Consider the following 20,124-nt stretch of genomic DNA (forward strand, 5'->3'; position numbering starts at 1 on the left):
GTGTCGGAAAGCAATAACAATGCCTCGAATGCCTTCTCTTAATCCCCAAGTAAACCTTTCAACCTTCTTCTCTTCTGTGTCCACTAGTCAAGGAACAAAGTGAGACAAGCGATCAAATTTCCGTTCATACTCTGCCACTGACATATTTTCTTGACAAAGATTAAGAAATTCCACTTCCTTTTGATATCTCACTGTCAAAAGGAAATACCTGTTGTAAAAAGCCTGATTGAATTGTTGTCATGAGACTGTACCTTTGACTGTTCTTTGTGTGGAGTCCCACTAGAACTTTGCATCGTCTCTTAACATGAAGGTGGCACAATCTACTTTCTGTTCTTCTGGGATGTTCATATGGCGGAAAATAGTTTCTATTTCTGTTATCCAATTCTCTACTATAATTGGATCCACAGATGATCCATCAAATGTTGAAGGGTTGAACTTCCTGAATTCTCGAATGATCTTCGAGTCATTTGTATCGTTGGTTGTTGGTGTGGTGGACGAGGTTGTGTTTCCATTACTCATATTTTGTATTAGTAGTTGTAGCGCCTCTGGTGTAAGTAACACATAAGGCGTCTGTCCATGTCCTTGATTTTGATCCCTTGTGGATTCACTTCGAGGTCTACCTCGTCGTGTTGGAGCCCTTTGTGGTGGCATCTGGTGCACACATTTTATTTTCATAATAAGGAGGCAATCTAATTTAATTTTTTTTTAACTCATACCTTATGTTTACTAAATTATTTACTAAATTACTCGTTTGAAAATTCCACTTACCAGCTTACTAAAAAAATAATAAATACTGTAACAAATAATTAAAAAAATGATGAATGTAAAATAATAAAAAAGATAATAAATAGTAATACTGTAACAAATAATTAAAAAAAATGATAAATGTAAAATAATAAATAAGATAACGAATGAGAATTTTGAAATATTATTGGCTGTAGCTAAATATGAAATACAAAATAATATTTACTTGACTATTATAATTTTAGATATTCTCGCCCAAACGCCCATTTTATATATTAGGGTTCTAGAGTTATATATTATAAAAGTTAATAAAAAAACACTCCTCTCTCTCACTCTCGCGCAGACACCTTCGCCAGGCCCTAGCCGCCGCTCCCCCTCAGACACATTCGTCTACCGTCGGTCCGCCCACCTCGCCGCTCCAGCCACTCCAGCTCGCCGATCGTCATTCACGGCCGTCGCCGTCACGTCCGGTGGTGGGTTTTTCTTCTTCCGTCACGTCCGCTCCAGCCACTCTATCTCTCTCGTTTCTGTTCTAGCGCATCACTCTCGCCGCCGTCCCTGTCGCACGCCCGCGGCCGCCGGTTCAAGCAGTGGTTGGAGTTCGGGTGAGTTCTCTAATGTCCAGCTTCCGTTTGGCATAAATTTGTTACTCATAACGTGTTGATGATAGATTCAAGATTTAGGATTTGATTAATTTTAGTAAGTTCAAACGTGAGTTCTCTCTCGTTTCTGTAATTTTAGTAAGTATTAAGCCTCTAAAACCCCTAAAACCCCTTCTTGAATTCACTTATGTTAGATGAAATTTATGATTTGATTAAAAGTCAAAGTGAGTCGTTTAGTTTGTCTAGGAAACAAGGTCTCTGAGCTGTTTGGACATTGTTTAGTAGCTAATTTATGTTTGCTTTAGTGGATTTAGTGTGTAATTTGGTGGTTAAGGCTCTGAATTTGTAGGCCTTTTGTTGTTTGTTCATTCTTTATTACTTATCCACAAATTAAATTTGGAAGTTTGGCATTGGGATTGTCAACATGATTTGAAACTCTTAATGGCTTATGAATGTTGAATATTTCCTCAGGTGTTTTGTGTAATGTTTAAATCCTTAAGTTTTAGGTTGTGGATGTTCTGTGAACAAATATTCTATCAAGTTTGATGTCTAACTTCGGGTTAATTAGGTAAGAAAGTTTGGTATTATTCCTTAGTTTAGTGCGAAATTTGGGAGAGAAATTACCAAACATCTTGCACTCCTTCATGTTTAGTTCAAGTAAGTTGCCTTTCCACTTTTTTTTTTTTTTATAAAAAAATGTTATGATTATTTATTTAATTTTTTTTAGTAGTGTATCATGAGCTTTTGTTTGAATGGTTATATTGCAAAAGTTTAATATTCTTTAAGCTCTACGCATTTTTGTTTTAATAGTCTTTAACGGAGAAATATGGGAAGAGGGATCCTACACCCTTGTTCGAGAAAAAGGAAGGATAGAGATGATGTTGAAGAGGAACATGCAGATGTTGGTATTCCAATGGCTCTTTCAAATATGCACATGAAATCTAGAGTTATTTTCGTACTTGAGAAGGCATCTTTGACACTTACCTTGGTTGGAAAGGTAAAAGCTTTGTATGTTGCATTTCATCTTTCTTGATACTCTCTAATATTTATTAATTTTTTGAGCTTAACCCTTTAATCTTAGCAAGTAGTTTATAGGTTTAAAAAATTAATTGTTCTTCCACTTGTATATAATGGTACTTGTTTTTCTATGATTGTTGTGTATATGTTTCTTCAGAACTATCAGATTTTAAATCAAGAAAAACATGCTGAATTCTTGAGGAGAAAGAGAATGGACCCATACAAGTATAGACCTGATATAGTTCATGAGGTGAGTATCTTATTTATTTATTTTTTGTAATAGAATTACATTTTATAGTTATATGAAAAGAAATGTTGATCAAGTTTAGCAATTACAAAAATTTCTCTTTAGAAGATCAAAAAGAAGAAACTCCTTTAAATATTGACACCACACTCGGGAACAGTAATAGAAGTTTTGTGATCTTTGAACAAAATATAATCTTACATTTTCTCTATGTCAGGCTCTTGTTCATATCATGTATTCTCGAATCTGTATGGCCGGTTTAGTTCAAGCAGTCTTTATAAGAACTGATGAAGGAGTTCTCATCAAAGTTGATCCACGGACTCGAGTACCAGAATCATTGGACGAGTTTTGTGAAATGATGTGTTAGTTCTTTAACTTCTTGCATAACAAAATATTATTAGCTAGTGATGTGAATGAAACTAATTCCTTATGATGCTTCTATTTAAATTTCTAACATATGATTATATTGCAGCTCAATTGTTGCAAAAGCTTAGCACTAAAGCTAAAGGCAAACGTGGAAAACTATTGCAAGTGGTCAAAAATCCTGTGACCCAATACTTACCTATCAATTGCTTGAAGATCGGTGAGTTGAGCTAACATATTTGGAAAGATTGATGATATTATAGAACATTTTGTAACCTAGAATAATGACAATAATCCAGGTCTTTCTTCAAGTTCCAAAAAGGTGGTTGAACCACGAGACTACCTCAAAACGTTCAGCAACGACGTCAATCTAGTATTTGTGGTAACTGATTGGTTATTGTAGAACTTTCCAATTTCTCATACCATGCATCAAGTATTCTTTTCAAACTTGTCATTTTGAGTGAAAACTAAATGCTTATATGGATATTTAGATTGGTGCAATGGCTCATGGCAAAATCGATGATGAAAACATAGATGAATTAATATCAGGTTAGCTCTTTATAAGTTATTTAGATCATTATCTCCTATCAAATTAGCATAAAAGTTTGTCTTTTGTGTTGAACTGTAAGCGCTTTATAATTTAATTGGTTTTCTTTGCCCCCAAAAGAACGAATTGTTTTATCGAACTTCCTTTTTTCTCCTTTATAACAAAAGTAGACAAAATTTGCTGCAAATGAATTGGAAATACTCAATTGTTTTCACGGGCTTGCATGCAGTTTCTGGATATCATCTAAGTGCCAGAGTTTGTCTACGCATGATATACGAGAGCTTGGCTAAGAAATATGGAATTTGGTGAACTAACCACATCCTATCCTTGTACAGGCCACCAAATTTTGCAGCATCACTATTATACTCAAAAGCATGTCTTTGTTTATTTATTTACTTTGGAATTATATATCGATTTTTTTTGGAGGGGAAGTGCTATATCTAATTGTTGTAATAGATAATGTATAGAGCGATCTCTAGTTTGGGTACTTTTTAACAAAAAAATGTATTGAATAGCCACATTTGAGATTGCAATTCAAAATATTGAGAAGTATCTAACATTTTGTCGTTCGTTATAAGGGCTTGTTGTTTAGAATGATTTTTGAAGAGTATAAACTTTCTTTTTAACTTAAGGACACTTATTTAAACACTTAGAACGTCAATTGAAACACATCAAAGTTTATGGATGATTTTTGTATAGTTATACTAGCTATATTTGTCCTTTCAATGCTTTTTGTTTCATTTTTAGAAAAGAACTGGGTTATCAATTTGTTTGGAGTTAAAGAGGGAATTCGATCTTTTAATTTATTGTTTGGTGTTGATTGCATTAATTATTTGTGAGTACTCAAGTTGGCTTTATATTTTAAGTTTAGGTTTGAGATTGGTTTTTTGTTGGATGTTCTTATTTTAAAATCTAGGCTTCCTTTGATGCTTTTATCTCTTAGGTTTGAGATTGGTTTCTAGTTGGATTCTTTTACTTCTAAATTTAGGCATTGTTTTATAAGGATTTGTTTTTTAGTGTTATGTTTATGAAATTTGTGTTTGTATTCCTCATAGTTTGTAGGAAGGAAAATTTTTATAGATAGAAAGAATGTTAAACTATTTACAGAAATAACAATTTTTGTCATTTTGTGTAATAGTTTCCCTTATTTTCCTATTTTTAAAAATCCTCCTCATAGAAATAGATGCATTTGGTCCCTAAAATTAAAATTTGGTCAATTTAGTACTTCAATTATAATAAAAAAAAGAAAAAGAAAGAAGGTTTTAAGTATCATCCCTACATTAATTAGATGTTTTTTCCTATTATTTTATTGCCTGTCTCTTCCTTGGTCAAATTCTTTCCCAACATCCATAACCTCACTGATTGCTTGCACCCATTATGAAAGTGCCTACAAAAAAACATACTTCATTGCTTAAACAGTCTGACCATTATAGGAAGAAAAGAATAAAGGGGTAACAAGAAAAATGACTAAATGTAAATAGTACAACTTGAAAAAGAGCGGTGTTCAAATAATTTCATGAACCTAAAACTCGATCTTATGGATTGGGTGGCTCATAAATTTTACCTAAAATAATCCAAATTAACTTGAATCAACTCTAACTTATATATGTATATATAGATATATGTGTATATATATATACATACATATATTACTTTTATTTAATTTCATGATTTTTTTGGATAATTTATTCTCCAACTCATGAAAAATAAATTTTTGCACTATAGAAAAACAATATTCATAAAATAAATTGAAATTGAATTATTAATCTTAATACAATATATGAAAATATATAAAATTTTTATATTTTACTTGTTTTTAGTACAAAAAATTTTAATCAATGACCCAACCTAGGGTTCAATTTTGCTAACAATAGCTAACTAGTCTTTGGTCAAGTATTTCTCACTCCACCTGTCAACTTTAACACAAGATCTCTCATGGTGGACCGGATATACACAAGTATTAGTAATGGGTAAGATATTAAAAAAAATAAAAAGAAAAAGAGAGAAATCCAACAGATACCCGATTTGAGTCTGAAATTGGTCATTTCGATCAGACTCTGTGCTGAATCCAAAAAAAAAAAGCGAGGGAGGGAGAAAAACTCAGCGAGATACCCGTCCCCACTACCTCATCAATATGGTAAGGACCCGGTGTATATGTCATGAAGCCCGACTGTGTTTCTTCACTTCATTTTTTTAATAGCTTTTTAATTTTTTCCAATTAATTTCTTTCTTTCACTCATTTCCATTTTTTCAATCTTATTGTTGTGGATAATGGAATGAAATTGCAATTAATTAGTGGTTGAGGTAGGTAATTCATTAGTATTAGTAATTTATTAGGAATTCTTTTTTTTTTATTATTATTAGTAATTGTGATTGAGGTAGATAATGGAATGAGATTGCAATTAATTGGTTAGAAGGATAAAAAAGTAATTAATCATACTAAGTTTTCCTTCGTTAAAAAGTGATTTTTTTTTTTTTTAAAGTGTCATTTTTTCAAAAAAATAAGGTGGGATTGGGTCTTTTTGTCAATGTTATTTTTAGGGGCAAGAAGTTGGTCATTATAATCCTAAATTATTATAGTTTGGTTATAATAGTTTGTGTTTGGGTATATATTATTTTAATTTGGGTTAAAAAAGTATGTGTTTGGGATGTACATTATTTTAATTTGAGAATGGAAATAGTAAATACTGTAATAAATAATTAAAAAAATGTTGAATGTAAAATAATAAAAGCGGTAGTTAATAGTAAATAAGGTAACAAATGAGGATTTTGAAATAGTGTTGACTCTAGATAAATGTAGACTACAAAATAATATTTATTTGGTTATTATAGTTTAGATATTCTCGCCCCAAATGCCTCTTTTATATATTAGGGTTTGAGAGATATATTATAAAAGTTAAGAAAAAAGAGAACACAGTGCATCAGACCTCCAAAGAGAGGGAGAACGAACAAAAAGGCATACCTGTCGGCGAACGGTCTTGACAACAACTAAGAGAGGAGGCGCGTGGCGGTGGCAATGATCGGACGGAGATGGTGGTCCGAAAGGCGAGGAGGGCTAACGACGCTATTATAAAATTATAATAAAATAAATTAAAATAAATCAAAAGTCAAACCCTAGTCAGAACCCATCATTTTCACTTTTCTTTCGGTCCAATTTCTCCGGTTTCTCCAGCTTCATACGGATTTTCTTTTAATATTCTAAAATTTGGAAGTTTTTATGAAAATATATGATTTTAAAATTATTTATAAAAATATTATATCAAAATTGTCCAACTTATTTAGTCAAATACCACCGTGATAGACATCTATGACGTTCTATCACTTATAGACAATTACATCTTGTTTTATTTATAAAACTTTTAAGCAGTTTTACCATTTAAAACAATTACCCTTTTATAAACATATTTTCAACTTCATGCAATGGTTCTTTTCTTTTCTTTTTTCTTTTTTCTTTTCTTTTTCATCTCCAACCGAGCTCACCAAAATGTAGCACAAATATGATCAATGTCGTCACAAAAAGGATATTACAACAAAATTTGGATTTCATGACATTTATAAACTATCAGATTGAAATTCATGATAGTTATTTTTAGTCATTGTATCACCTATAAAGGTATGCACATCAATGACACTTTTGAAAATTTTCATAATTGGTCTTCTCATGACAATAATAATTGTCAACCTAAATAATTATTGACAATTATAAACTGTCATTTCCAGATATATTATGGCAGAATATTATTATCATCAATTGACTCAAAATTGCGTATTTTATGTAGTGTTGTGGGCATTGACGACAGTTATAATATGTCAAAAAAGAATATATAGTGACTTTTTTTCTTGTAAAAAATATATGAACTATGACACCTTATTGTCAAGAATATTTGAACTATAATAACTATTTTATGTCAATAAATGTTTTATCATGACACATTTCTATTGTCACAAAATTTAATATTTATGACACTTTTGTATTGTCAATAAAGTACATGTCTTGATAGTTTGTTATTCCTTTGAATCTTGTCATTACATACATCATTTCCATCATTAACAAACTTTCCGCTAAACACCGTCGACCTTCGCCAGACCATACTTTCTTCGATTTCTTTAGCCAAATAAACATTACCTTCTTCGGTGTAGCCTTTTTTTTTCATCCATATTTTGTTGTGGGTGTCCAGTCCACTTATTGCACAAGCAAGACTTTATTTTAAACTTGTGTTTTCTGAGCCCATTTGGGCCTAATTTTTTGGGTTGGCCCATCTTCAAAGTCCTGGGTTTTCTTTTATGTGATATGAGATGACCTAAGGAAAAAAAGAGTGGGAAAAAGAAGTAGAAAATTGGAGAGAAGACAACAGTTCGGTTTTTCAGCAACAACTTTCACAAAGTTGTCGATTGTCGGATTTTGAACCGTCGAATCGTGCTGAAATTTGGTCAGCTTGTTTAGGACTCTCATTTTGAATGGTTGGATCATTGTTTGCAACTCTAGTTTGTCCATAATCGTTGCCGAATAGAACCTGTAAAATTTGGTGATTTTCATTCTCTTTATCTCTCAAGTGTTCATCTTTTATGTATGAAAGTATTGGTGGGTAGTGAATCTTCATAGGACTAATTTGGGTTATTTTTTCATCAATTTTATCATAATAAGAGAAGTTAACAAGGGTGGACTACTCACAAGTCCCGTAGTTTTTACTCTTCACATCAAAGGGATTTTCCACGTATAATTCGTGTGTGTGCTCTTTACTTTTAATCTTCCAAATTTTTTTGTGGTTTATTTTTGTCCATTATTGATTGACTAATTGGTGATTATTTGGTGATTTATTTCTGGTGTTTCTGGAGAACAATTATTTGGTTGATTGTTTGGAAAAGATCCTAATGCATTGTTATATTGTTTGGATCCTATCAGTTGGTATCAGAACAGGACTTTAGTTTAAGCATTGTTATGGAGTCTACTAGTAATGGTGAAGGTAATTCAACGATAAAATTAACATCAATCAATTATTCCATTTAGGGACCGATGATGGAAGATTTGTTATATTGCAAAGATTTGTTTGATCCAATTGAAACAACCACAAAAGCAAATGACACAATTTATAAACCTGAAAAACCAAAGGAAATGGAAGAACAAATTGGGGAAAGTTAAAGAGAAAAACCTTGGCGACTATTAGGCATTGGGTTGATATTAGCATTTTCAACCATGTGTCCAAGCAGTCTGACCCATATGAGTTATGGAAGAGATTGGAAGGCCTTTATGAAAGGAAGACCGCACATAACAAAGCTTCTTTAATCAAGCAACTTGTTAATTTGAAATTGAAGAGCGGGAAGTATGTTTATGAGTATTTGAGTGAATTTTAGGATATTATTAATAAACTGACTATTATGAAGATTGATTTTGATGATGAATTGTAGACTTTTGTTCTTGTTGAGTTCTTTGCCAAGCAGTTAGGAAACCTTAGTTGTGACTATTAATAACTCCGCTCTAGAAGCAGTTAGGACATGTCATTACTGTAACAAGCATGATCATATAAAAAAGTTTTGTTATCGTCGGAAGAAAAAACAAAGAAGCAAGACTCACAAAAAGAGGAAGATGATAAAAATACTGCAACAATTATTTCTCAGAGTGATAATGTTGTCACCTTGATTTGTGCAACCAATAAGTGCTACCATGTAGAGAGTTCAAACACAGAGTCGGTGGTAGATTTAGGTGCTTCATATCATTGTGTTTTGAACGGAGTATTTCATGAACTATCAATCAAGTGATTTTGGTAGTGTGAAGATGGAAAATGAGAGCTCAGTTAGCATAGTTGGATTAGGTAATATTCGTGTGAAGACAATTGTTGGGTGCATGGTTACATTAAAGAATGTGCGTCATATTCCTGATTTATTCCTTGATTTGTTGTCTGCAAATGTCCTTGATCAAGAAGGATTTTGACATACCTTTTGTGATGGTAAGTGAAAATTTTCTAAGGGTTCAATAATAGTTGCTCGAGGTGAATTGTGTTGTCTAAGGGTTCAATAATAGTTGCTCGACGATCCAAGTGTCCCTTTTTCAATAAGTAACTTTTTTTTTAAACTTAAACAACTTTTTCATAAAATTAACTAAACTAAACTTTAATTAATATACCAATACACCATGTGATATAGCAATATGTTACTTGTACATCATGTCTATAAGAAAAGTAAAAGAAAAGAAAAGAAAAGAAATATAAAAAGTAGATTGTAAATTGTGTGTTCAGTCAATGTGAAGGAGGTTCGACGATCCATTTATGCTCCAATGCTTCACAAATCATACCTACACAACTCATGGACACCAGTGGATACTGTGAAACTGTACCACAAAATTAAAATAAAAAATAGCCATTAGCACCCCAACCCAACAAATAATTGAAAAATAAAAATTTTAAAAAAGAAATGTCTTTCGAGTAAATATAAGGCCTGTTTGAGATGTTGGAATGTAATCAGAATTATTGGAAATTAGTATCACAATAAAATATTAAAATTGATGTTTGAATGAGATCGAAAGCTTGAAAATGGTGAGAAAGAGTGTTAGATCGGGAAATGTAATAGGGATTACAAACCGGGTCTAAAGCCCTCGACCCAAACGTGAGCTTAGAATTACAACCCATTACATACCAGCCTCCCAAACATGTCTATATACAATGGTAGAATTTACCTGATATCATGTCATCCGTACATATATTAATTTTCTTATGATCCGTCGCACTGACCTATAAACATACAAGAAGCTCTCATGTTTCAGATTTTACTTTGAATATACTTCAAGACAAAAGAGGAAACAAGAAGCATATAATATAACATACCACAAAAACGAGATTCTTATCATCACTAGTAGCAGAAACATAGTTCTCCATGTCAACCAACTTTTCCAAACCATTAGAGACACCTGCAGTCCAATATTTCAAGTGTTCTTCCTAGTAAATCATTTGCATTAGAATAGAGCCCATGAAAGTATAATACTTGCCTATAATACGAGAGTTTCTGGGCAAATGTTGAGACAATGGTTCGTTGAGGACACGAAAAAGTACTTCGTTTGTATCTTCAGCACAAATGCATCTCTTCTTGAGTAAGTCCACTGCAAGCATTGAACAAATCAAATGATTAACCAATCATTATTACTTGTAAATAGACGAACGAGATGCTACTTACATATCAGTCCACAAAAGCGATTATATGTCCTTGGAATACGAGCATGTGGCTTGATTTCGAATAGTACTCCATCGTCAATTTTGACATAAACAGCCCCTACTTTTCCAGCTTTATTAACTCGGCTGTCAAAAATGTCAAGGAGTGGCTGGACATTTCAAACAATTATCACTGTAATCAACATTTACATTAAAAAATAAAAATAATAATACACAACCTAGAATATCAAAGCTCCAAGAGAAGCTTTATGATAATCTTGAAAGGAGATGTGTTATATAATTGCTACATAAATACTTTTTCATGAAAGCTGCTTTATTCTTCATAGGAAAAAAAAAAATACTTTAGAGAACAACACAGGGAAGAGAAAAGCCAAACAGGACTCTGCACTTCACTTCCTTTCATCATTGGCTTGACGCATTGAAATGGTGCTTTCCTAAATGGATATTGTGGTTTCATAAGGAGAGGGTTGCTTTATGGAGAAGGATTATTGGAGCAAAGTTTAGCACAACTCACCTTGGTCTCAAACTGAGGGTGGTTACTATATATAATTCACTCATGTAAAGGACCTTGGAATAACATTTTGAAGCACGGAAATCTTATTTAAAGTCATTCTTCTTTTTAATGAGAATAGTCGTTGCAGTTGCAGAATGGGAAACACCACACAACTAACATGTTTTGGGTTGATCACTGGATAGGTGATGCTCCTCTAAAGCCAACCTTTCCCCTTCAATTTACACCGTCCAATAGAAGAGAAGCTACAATTAAGGAGATGTGGAATGGTCTGATCTCTCGTTGGGATTGGGTCTTGAGAAGGAATTCAAAGGAGTCTGAAATTTCAAAATGGGTCACCCTAATTCATTCTTCTTTTTAATGAGAATAGTCGTTGCAGTCGCAGTTGCAGAATGGGAAACACCACACAACTAACATGTTTTGGGTTGATCACTGGATAGGTGATGCTCCTCTAAAGCCAACCTTTCCCCTTCAATTTACACCGTCCAATAGAAGAGAAGCTAAAATTAAGGAGATGTGGAATGGTCTGATCTCTTGTTGGGGTTGGGTCTTGAGAAGGAATTCAAAGGAGTCTGAAATTTCAAAATGGGTCACACCCTAATTCAGCAGCTGTCCTCCCCTTTCAGATCTCCCAGTGGGAGGATGTTTGGATTCGGAGCTAGATAACAAGGCATCCTTTTCAACAAAATCCTTATCCACTGACCATGCATCTGGAGAAACAAAAGCTAATGCAAATGTCTTTAAGGCTATATGGAGAGGACAGGGTTGAGGGCTACCTGGTTGTCCGTGAATCATCGAGGAAGAATAAAGAAGATGGTCGGCTGGTTTTCTAGCCTTAACTTGGGGTAAGAATTTTGTCTAATTTAGAAACGTATGACTTAGCTAAGCTTATGATCCATTGAAAGAATCGTTTGTAGTTATTTTAACTAGGAATTCATTTTCTCTGTTGGTTAGATTTGTTGGTCATTGCTTATCATTTTTTATCATCTATATAAGGTTGTTCTCAAGGCTGTAACTTAGATAAGGTTTCTGTTCTTTAATAGCATTTTGAAGAGTAGTCTAGATTCTTCTCATGGTGTTGCTTCGGTCGAGCTCTCTATCAGAATTTTTGTATGGATTCTTTCTTTTAACAACCACTTTCATTGTTAAAAAAATGAAAAAAAAAGGTCGATCCTAGTTAACACAGTTAGAATTAGTTCTTTTGTAACATTGCTTTTTGCAATTTTTATAACAATAAAATGTTTTGTATGGTTGTCAAAAAATAAATGTTATCGTTATATATATCCTAGATTATAAAGTAGTTCTGTATATTATGGATTATGAAAGCTTCTCAATGAATTGTTAAACATAGAGCAAGATAAATTTCGAAATGTGGAGAGGAACAAAATGTAGATTATAACTTGCAACATTGCATAAACATTTTTAATTTAAGACAACAGCGTAATTTCTCTTCATCAACATATCCCTTTTTTTTTCCTTCCATCAAAAGGAGGAACACAGCCTAAGGGCGAGGGGTTGAAAGAACCCCTCCCTAGGAGACTAATACAAAAGAGCCTTCTGATTGTTAAAATTCATCAAAAGGCTATAACTACAAAAGAATTTGGTGTAGTTTGTGCACCATCAAAAGGTTGTATGTTGAACAAAAGCTAAAAAGAATCAACATACCTGACGAACATTTTCAGGACAAAAGTCTTTAAGATTCTTCTTATGCTTGAGAAGGAACTGTTGATCTCTCCATGAATCAAGAATCTTCCACTTCTAAAACATAAATAAAAACAATTGATAAATAGTCACATGTTACTAAAATAGACACATTCTAACTACAAGACTTTCTTTGTACTCGCTATTCCTCCAGATATGAAAATACTCATTTTCTCTCCATAGTTTCTTTTGGATCATGTGTTTGCAAATATAGTTCCATGTAATTAGAGGAAAAATAATTTAATTAGAAGTACATGTACCTTCCCAACAAGACCCTTGTGCAAAGGAGCATTATCCAGAACAAATATTACCCGATGCTCTTGAGGCTTTTCATTTATCACATCCAACAAACCGGAATTCGTATTAACATCTTCTACATTTTTCAGTTCATCTAAATTTTCTACTCTCTCCTGCTTCAACCTTGCCAGCTTTGAAGAGGAACTTTCAGAGTTCCTCCTTTTCTGAGGAGGCATATTGGGAATTGGCACCAATTTGTAACTATTATATTACATTATAAAAAGAAAATTAATGAAGATTAGGTGTTATAACAATGTAGGGAAATTGCAAAGGTAGTACTTCTAGGGATATTAATGGAGTGTATAGCAATATTATTTAGTGATAGACTCATCAATGATAGGCTCCTACTAACGATACGGCCTATTAACATCCTTGTGCAAAAGAGCATTATGCAGAACAAATATATCACTTCCAAGTTTCAATCATAACTAATGGAGATTTAACTGTTATAATCTATTAATTTAAAAACTAATGGATTCTGAACCAAACTGATGACTCTTACCCGAGATTCCGACAATGTGAGTTTTGTTCACCGTACAAAATCGGCGGCGGTGGCGGCTGGACACGTGAGCAGCGATCGGAATCCAATCGGAGCAGCGGCAGTGGGTGCTGCGCAAGAGAAAAAGGCGAAACGAACGTGAAGGGGAGAAAGAGAACCGAAGAGAGGAAGACGAAGAGAGGGAGAACGAACGAAAAGCCATACCTCCGGCGAACGGTCTTGACAACAACTAAGGGAGGAGGCGCGTGGCGGTGGCAATGATCGGATGGATCGGAGAGGACGGAGATGGTGGAGCGAAAGGCGAGGAGGGCTGACGGCCCTATTATAAAATTATAAATAAAATAAAATAAAATAAAATAAATCAAAAGTCAAACCTTAGTCAAAACCCACCATTTTCACTTTTCTTTCGGTCCAATTTCCCCAGTTTCTCCGACTTCATACGGATTTTCTTTTTATATTCTAAATTTTGGAAGTTTTTATGAGAATATGTTATTTTTCATTTATTTATAAAAATATTATACCAAAATTACCCAACTTAGTTAGTCAAATGCCACCGTGATGGACATCTATGGCATTCTATCACTTATAGATATTATGAATAGACAATGACATTTTGCTTTATTTATAAATATTTTAAGTAATTTTACTATTTAAAACAATTACCCTTTTATAAGCACATTTTCAACCTCATTCCATGGTTCTTTTCTTTTCTTTTCCTTTTCATCTTCAACTGAGCTCACCAAAATATAGCACAAATATGATCAATGTCGTCACAAAAAAGGATATTATAACATAATTTGAATTTTACGACATTTAAAAATTGTCAGATTTAAATTCATGATAGTTATTTTCAGTCATTGTATCGCTTATAATAAATGTATATGCATCAACGACAGTTTTGAAACATATCACAATTGGTCTTCTCATGACAATAACTAATTGTCAACATAAATAATCATTGACTATTATAAACTGTCATTGTCAAATATATTATGGAAGATTATCACCAATTGACTCAAAATTGCATATTTTATGTAGTGTTATGGGCATTCACGATAGTTATAAAATGTTAAAAAAGAATATATAATGACATTTTTTTTCTTGTCAAGAACATATGAACTATGACACCGTATTGTCAAGAATATTTGAACTATGACAACTATTTTATGTCAACAAATGTTTTATCATGACAAATTTTTATTGTCACGGAATTTTATATTTATGACACTTTTATATTTTCGATAAAGTACATGTCTTCATAGTTTGTTATTTCTTTGAATCTTGTCATTACATACATGATTTCCATCATCAACAAACTTATTTTAACATAAAATTGATACAAACATATATAAGAACTTTCATATACAAGAATAAAGTTGATAACGTTTATACAAAGAAACTAAATGCAAGGAACTATCGAATGTCCCCAAAAGAATAAATACAAACAAACTAATAATCAAACTTGATGAAATTTTTACAAAGAAACTAGACATGGGAAAATGCACTTTTTGCCCCCAGGTTTGGATTCAACGTCTATTTGGTCCCTAAGGTTTCAAAACATATACTTTAGTCCCTCACATTTGTAAAATGATTATATTTGGTTTTTTACTTAACTTTAAACTAACAAAATATTGACTAGAACACTAAGTTCTAAGGTAGATAGTGGAAATTATTGCATTTAATTAGTTGGAAAATTAACATATATATTAAAAATATTAAAAGACAACTCTAAATCAATCTTATCTGCCAAGCATTGTCGACCTCTGTCAGACCATACTTTCTTTGATTTCTTTAGCCCAAATAAACTTTACCTTCTTCAGCATTGGCTCTTTTTTTTTCATCCATATTTTGTTGTAGTGATATAAATGTGGATCAAGTTCAAATATATAGCCAAAATGGTCTATAGTATATGAATAAGGTTGGGCGCCTTATTCTAGGGACACTATGGATGCGGCCCATTTTGTAGTTAGTACAAACGATGTGATCCTAAATCGTTCATGTGGAGGCATGAAAGTGGGGATATCCTATGTAAAGAGTTTACATAAGGCTGAACCATGAAATAGTCACTTTTTATGTTCTAAACGCCATTTTATGTATAAAATTGACTATTTCGTTAATTGATGACCTAGGTAACTTAATTTTAATCCTGAGCTAACTATGAACTCCTGTTCATTCAGAATTATCCTTAGATCTGTATAGGTGAGGGTAGCTCATTATCGTTGGCCCAATAAGTTTCCCATTTCAGGGGTAAGATAAGGTGGATAACTAGGAATATAGGGTACAAAACGGAATTCACTCCTACCCGTTATAGGGATAGTAGATAGGTTGTTTCCTTTAGTACTGAATCCAGGTCTTGAACAAGGGGTCCCACCCTCTCCTTGGCCCGAGAGGGGTTCAGTTTATAGGTTGGACCTTAAACCAATTGTACATTGGAGGATCAGTGAAACTTAAGGAACAAGATGTAGTCTTGGGGGTAAAACGATTTTTATGACCCAGCCGAGATTACGAACAACCTGTGAAGGATTAGTTTACTAATCATGGTTATATCAAATGGACACAAATATATCTATAGTGAGGGGAGTGCAACTACGAGACTAAGTGGAATGACCCGTTAGTTAACGAACGCTGATTAGCTATGTCTAAAGAGTTTAGCCAGCTAATCTCGGATCGTTGGAGCCCATGATCTATAGGTCCATTAGGTTCCCTTACTAGCTCATATGGAATAAACTTAGAACAGTATGATAGAATAATTCGAATTGTTCGAATTAGGTGAAGAGAGAGAAATCGACAAGTATATGTGATATAGTGATCGGTTTTTTAGTTTAGAGATACAGCTTTAATATTTAAATGTGATTTAAATATCAAGAATATGAATATGTTTATATTCGAAAGCTCGGAAATAATGGAAATGGTCAAAGATGTAAAAAGTCAAAGAGTTGACTTTTGACTTTGAAAAGTCAAACTTTGACCGACCTTATATTCAAATGTGATTTGAATTTCGAGAAAATGAATACGGATTCATGCTCGGGAGGTCAAAATTAGTCAACAAGGAAAAAATCATAAAAAGTCAAAATGTTGACTTTTTGGTCAAAGTTTGACTTTGACAAAATGACTATTTTGCCCTTTCACTAAAGTTAGTGGGAAAATCCAAATTTTTGTTGGATAATTCCACTAACAAAATAATGGACTAGGTGTTGGCTTATAGTGGAGACATTAAGCCCACTTAGATAGTGGATTCTAGGTGTTAGGTTTTTATGGATTTGTTTCATGCAATTATTGCATAGTTTTTTTCTATAAATTAGGCTTTCAATTTGGATGAATTTTTTTTTTTTGACATTTTGCCAATTTTAGTTTCTAAAATTGGGCTGAAAAAATAAAAACCCAACCTAAAAGAAAAATCCATCTTTTATTTTCCATCTCTTTCTCTCTCTCGGAGTTCTTCATCCGTCGGGTCCTACAACCCGGTTTTGAGTCTAGAGGATAGTAGGTCAGCTCTAGTGGTGGTCCGTTCGTGTTCGGGTGAAGATGAAAATGTTTTAGGAGCTTCAAAGGTAATTTTTTCAAAAAACCCTAATTAATTAAGTATGGTTGCATGCTATTTTCCTTTTAATTAAAAGCAATTAGAGTGTAATTAGATCCTTATTCCGCTACGTATATCTCATGTTCCATCAAGCCCATATTCAAAACCTTAGGTTTTCTTTTAAGAGCGGGAAAAAGAAGCAGAAAATCAGAGAGAAGACAACAGTTCGGTTTTTCAGCGGCAGCTTTCACAAAGTGTCGATTATTGGATTTTGAACCATCGGATCGTGCTGAAATTTGGTCAGCTTGTTTGGGACTCTCGTTTTGAACGGTTGGATCGTTGTTTGTAGCTCTAGTTTGTCCGTAATGGTTACCAAACAGAACCTGTTAAACTTGGTTTTTTCATTCTTTTTATCTCTCAAGTGTTCATCTTTTATGTATGAAAGTATTGGTGGGTATTGAACCTTTGTATGACTAATTTGAGTTTTTTTCCCCCAATTTTATCATAATAAGAGAAGTTGACAAGAGTGCACTACTCACAAGTCCCGTGGTTTTTACTCTTCATATCGAAGGGATTTTCCACGTATAATTCGTGTGTGCTCTTTAGTTTTTAGTCTTCCAAAATTTTGTGGTTTATTTTTGTCCATTATTTATTGATTACTTGGTGATTATTTGGTGATCTATTTCTAGTGTTTATAGAGAACAATTATTTGGTTGATTGTTTTGGAAGTGTAACGACCCGACCGCCTAGGATTCAAGCTAGGCCGTTACTAAATACATGCATGCATGAACTTAAAACGACACGTTTTTATGGTGAAATAAATGCTAAATAAATAAGGTAAGTTCAAAATCCCTTCATTAAATTCAAATATTAAAAACAACTATAAGGTACCCATAAATCATAAATGTTAATAAATAAGTCTGAAAACAATTCTTAATAGTAAGTTTCAAACATCAAAACTGAAAGTTAAGCAAAACATGAAAAGAAATCTAAATTTCACGAGCGGAAGCATAAAACTGGTCCCTAATCACGAATTCTGCTTGTCAATCGTTGGTGCGTCTATACCTTACCTGAAACAACAACATGAGAAATGATGAGTATAAAATACTCAGTAAGTAACCCCACTACTGAGGTCAGGCTAGGCATCTATGTCCTCTAGATGACTACCTCTGGTGGAACATATAAACTACTCTAGTCCTCATGGGGCACACACATACATGAAAAACTGATTTCTATCCTACTGTAGTTAAGTATGCCCACTACCTCTGGTGAATCCCGAAGGAAACACAATATCTGGTGAATCTCGAAGGAAACACAATCTGATGAATCCCGAAGGAAACACAATCTGGTGAATCCCGAAGGAAACACAATATCTGGTGAATCCCGAAGGAAACACAATCTGGTGAATCCCGAAGGAAACACAATATGTGGTGAATCCTGAAGGAAACACAATATCTAGTGGGCATCTTACTAATCAATAAGGACACTATCACAGTCTCAACATCACAAGTATCACAACATGGTTCTATAACATACATATATACCTCAACATCATGGCTCTACAACATACATATATGCCTCAATATCCTCATATCAAATACAACCTCATGGAATCAAGTATCATCTCATGCTAGCATGCAAGTATCTACGTGCACAAATAAATCTTTCAGATCCTCATACAAGAACATACATTGGTTATACTATACTATTCGTCTATCATGCTATCGTTATGTCATAATATTCATCTATCATGCTAGCGTATATCTTGTGCTTGGCCCATGGGTAGTTCTAGTAGTAAAATTACTTACCTCAATACTAGATTTAGATATCGATCCAAGCGATAGTCTTCAATAATCAATCTTTGAATTCAGTACCCCAACGAAACCTTAGCAACAACCACCCTTAAGATTCCAATCTCCAAAATCTTCCTTCAATCAGACCTTGCATCTAACTTTTAATCCCTTTCTCCCTTAAAATGTGTTGGCTTTTTGGCCCTTAATCTCAAATTAATTGATTTTAATTAATTAATTAATCAATGTTTTGATGATAACAAACTCAATTTTTAATTACTGAAAATTTTAGTGTTTTAATATGTCCATAGTGTAGAGCTCGGAACAATGATTCCAACACCTCTTGAATCACTCAAATCGGAGCTAAAACGAAGACGATATGACCGAAAAAATATCGTGGTGGATGACGTGGCATAACTAGACCATTTGCATGTAGACATGTGGCAGCATATTGGTTGACAGGTGGATCATCAAGAGATTAACATATGATGAACTTTTGACTTTTGGATTGATTTAAAAAAAATGAAATTTAAAAGAAATTTAAAAGGAAAATAAATTTAATATTATTTTGTGTTTGTGTCTAACGGCTAGTTTTTTACACATGGTATGTTTTTTTATTTTTGGATTGACTTTAAAAAAATAAAATTTAAAAGAAATTTAAAAGGAAAATAAGTTTAATATTATTTTATATTTGTGTCTAACGGCTAGTTTTTTTACACATGGTATGTTTTTTTTTATTTTTGGATTGACTTTAAAAAGAAAATGAATTAAAAGGAAAATGAATTTAATATTATTTTATGTTTCTGTCTAACTGCTAGTTTTTGACACATGGTATGTTTTTTATTTTTTAAATTAATTTTAAAAAGAAAATGAATTTCAAAAGAAAAAGAATTTAATATTATATCTTGTTTGTATCTAATGACTAATTTAGTTTAAATCTCCACCATTGTTTTTTCTTTTCCAAAATCTAATGGTCTAAATTAATTGTGGTTTCTAAAAATTTTTCCATCTTTATATAAACCATCTTCCTCTCCAAATTTTGAACTAACAAAATTTACATTTCATAATCCTCCAAAACTCAAAAGTTTCCATTGTTGCTCTCTCTAAGCTCCCATTTTTTTTTCTTTTC

At 32.9% G+C, this 20,124-nt stretch overlaps 2 protein-coding genes across 7 annotated transcripts; one reads left to right on the top strand and one right to left on the bottom strand.

The window, feature by feature from the left end:
* Positions 1-998: 998 nt before the first annotated feature.
* Positions 999-19,561, top strand: LOC150035023 (uncharacterized). Of its 3 annotated transcripts, XM_090315123.1 has the most exons (9): positions 1,043-1,349; positions 1,915-2,003; positions 2,157-2,343; positions 2,521-2,613; positions 2,825-2,969; positions 3,080-3,190; positions 3,270-3,352; positions 3,462-3,519; positions 3,747-4,094. In XM_090315123.1, exons 3-9 carry the CDS (start codon positions 2,173-2,175, stop codon positions 3,824-3,826), a joined length of 741 nt encoding a protein of 246 aa, XP_090171249.1. In that variant the 5' UTR covers positions 1,043-1,349; positions 1,915-2,003; positions 2,157-2,172; the 3' UTR covers positions 3,827-4,094. The 3 variants fall into 3 exon arrangements, with proteins under 3 accessions (XP_090171248.1, XP_090171249.1, XP_090171250.1); XM_090315122.1 differs by lacking the exon at positions 1,915-2,003 and having other exon boundaries at positions 999-1,349; XM_090315124.1 differs by lacking the exons at positions 1,915-2,003; positions 3,462-3,519; positions 3,747-4,094 and adding an exon at positions 19,307-19,561.
* Positions 9,510-14,119, bottom strand: LOC150035024 (uncharacterized). Of its 4 annotated transcripts, none has more exons than XM_090315410.1 (10): positions 14,076-14,119; positions 13,890-14,004; positions 13,689-13,795; positions 13,150-13,387; positions 12,854-12,946; positions 10,682-10,826; positions 10,497-10,607; positions 10,336-10,418; positions 10,188-10,242; positions 9,510-9,806 (listed from the first exon to the last, which is right to left on the bottom strand). In XM_090315410.1, exons 4-10 carry the CDS (start codon positions 13,360-13,362, stop codon positions 9,751-9,753), a joined length of 756 nt encoding a protein of 251 aa, XP_090171536.1. In that variant the 5' UTR covers positions 13,363-13,387; positions 13,689-13,795; positions 13,890-14,004; positions 14,076-14,119; the 3' UTR covers positions 9,510-9,750. The 4 variants fall into 4 exon arrangements, with proteins under 4 accessions (XP_090171536.1, XP_090171535.1, XP_090171538.1 ...); XM_090315409.1 differs by having other exon boundaries at positions 9,510-9,842; XM_090315412.1 differs by lacking the exon at positions 12,854-12,946 and having other exon boundaries at positions 14,076-14,094.
* Positions 19,562-20,124: the final 563 nt, after the last annotated feature.

Source organism: Benincasa hispida, chromosome 7 (assembly GCF_027475165.1).
Source record: "Benincasa hispida cultivar pf3 chromosome 7, pf3_genome.v1.1, whole genome shotgun sequence".
Taxonomy (NCBI): domain Eukaryota; kingdom Viridiplantae; phylum Streptophyta; class Magnoliopsida; order Cucurbitales; family Cucurbitaceae; genus Benincasa; species Benincasa hispida.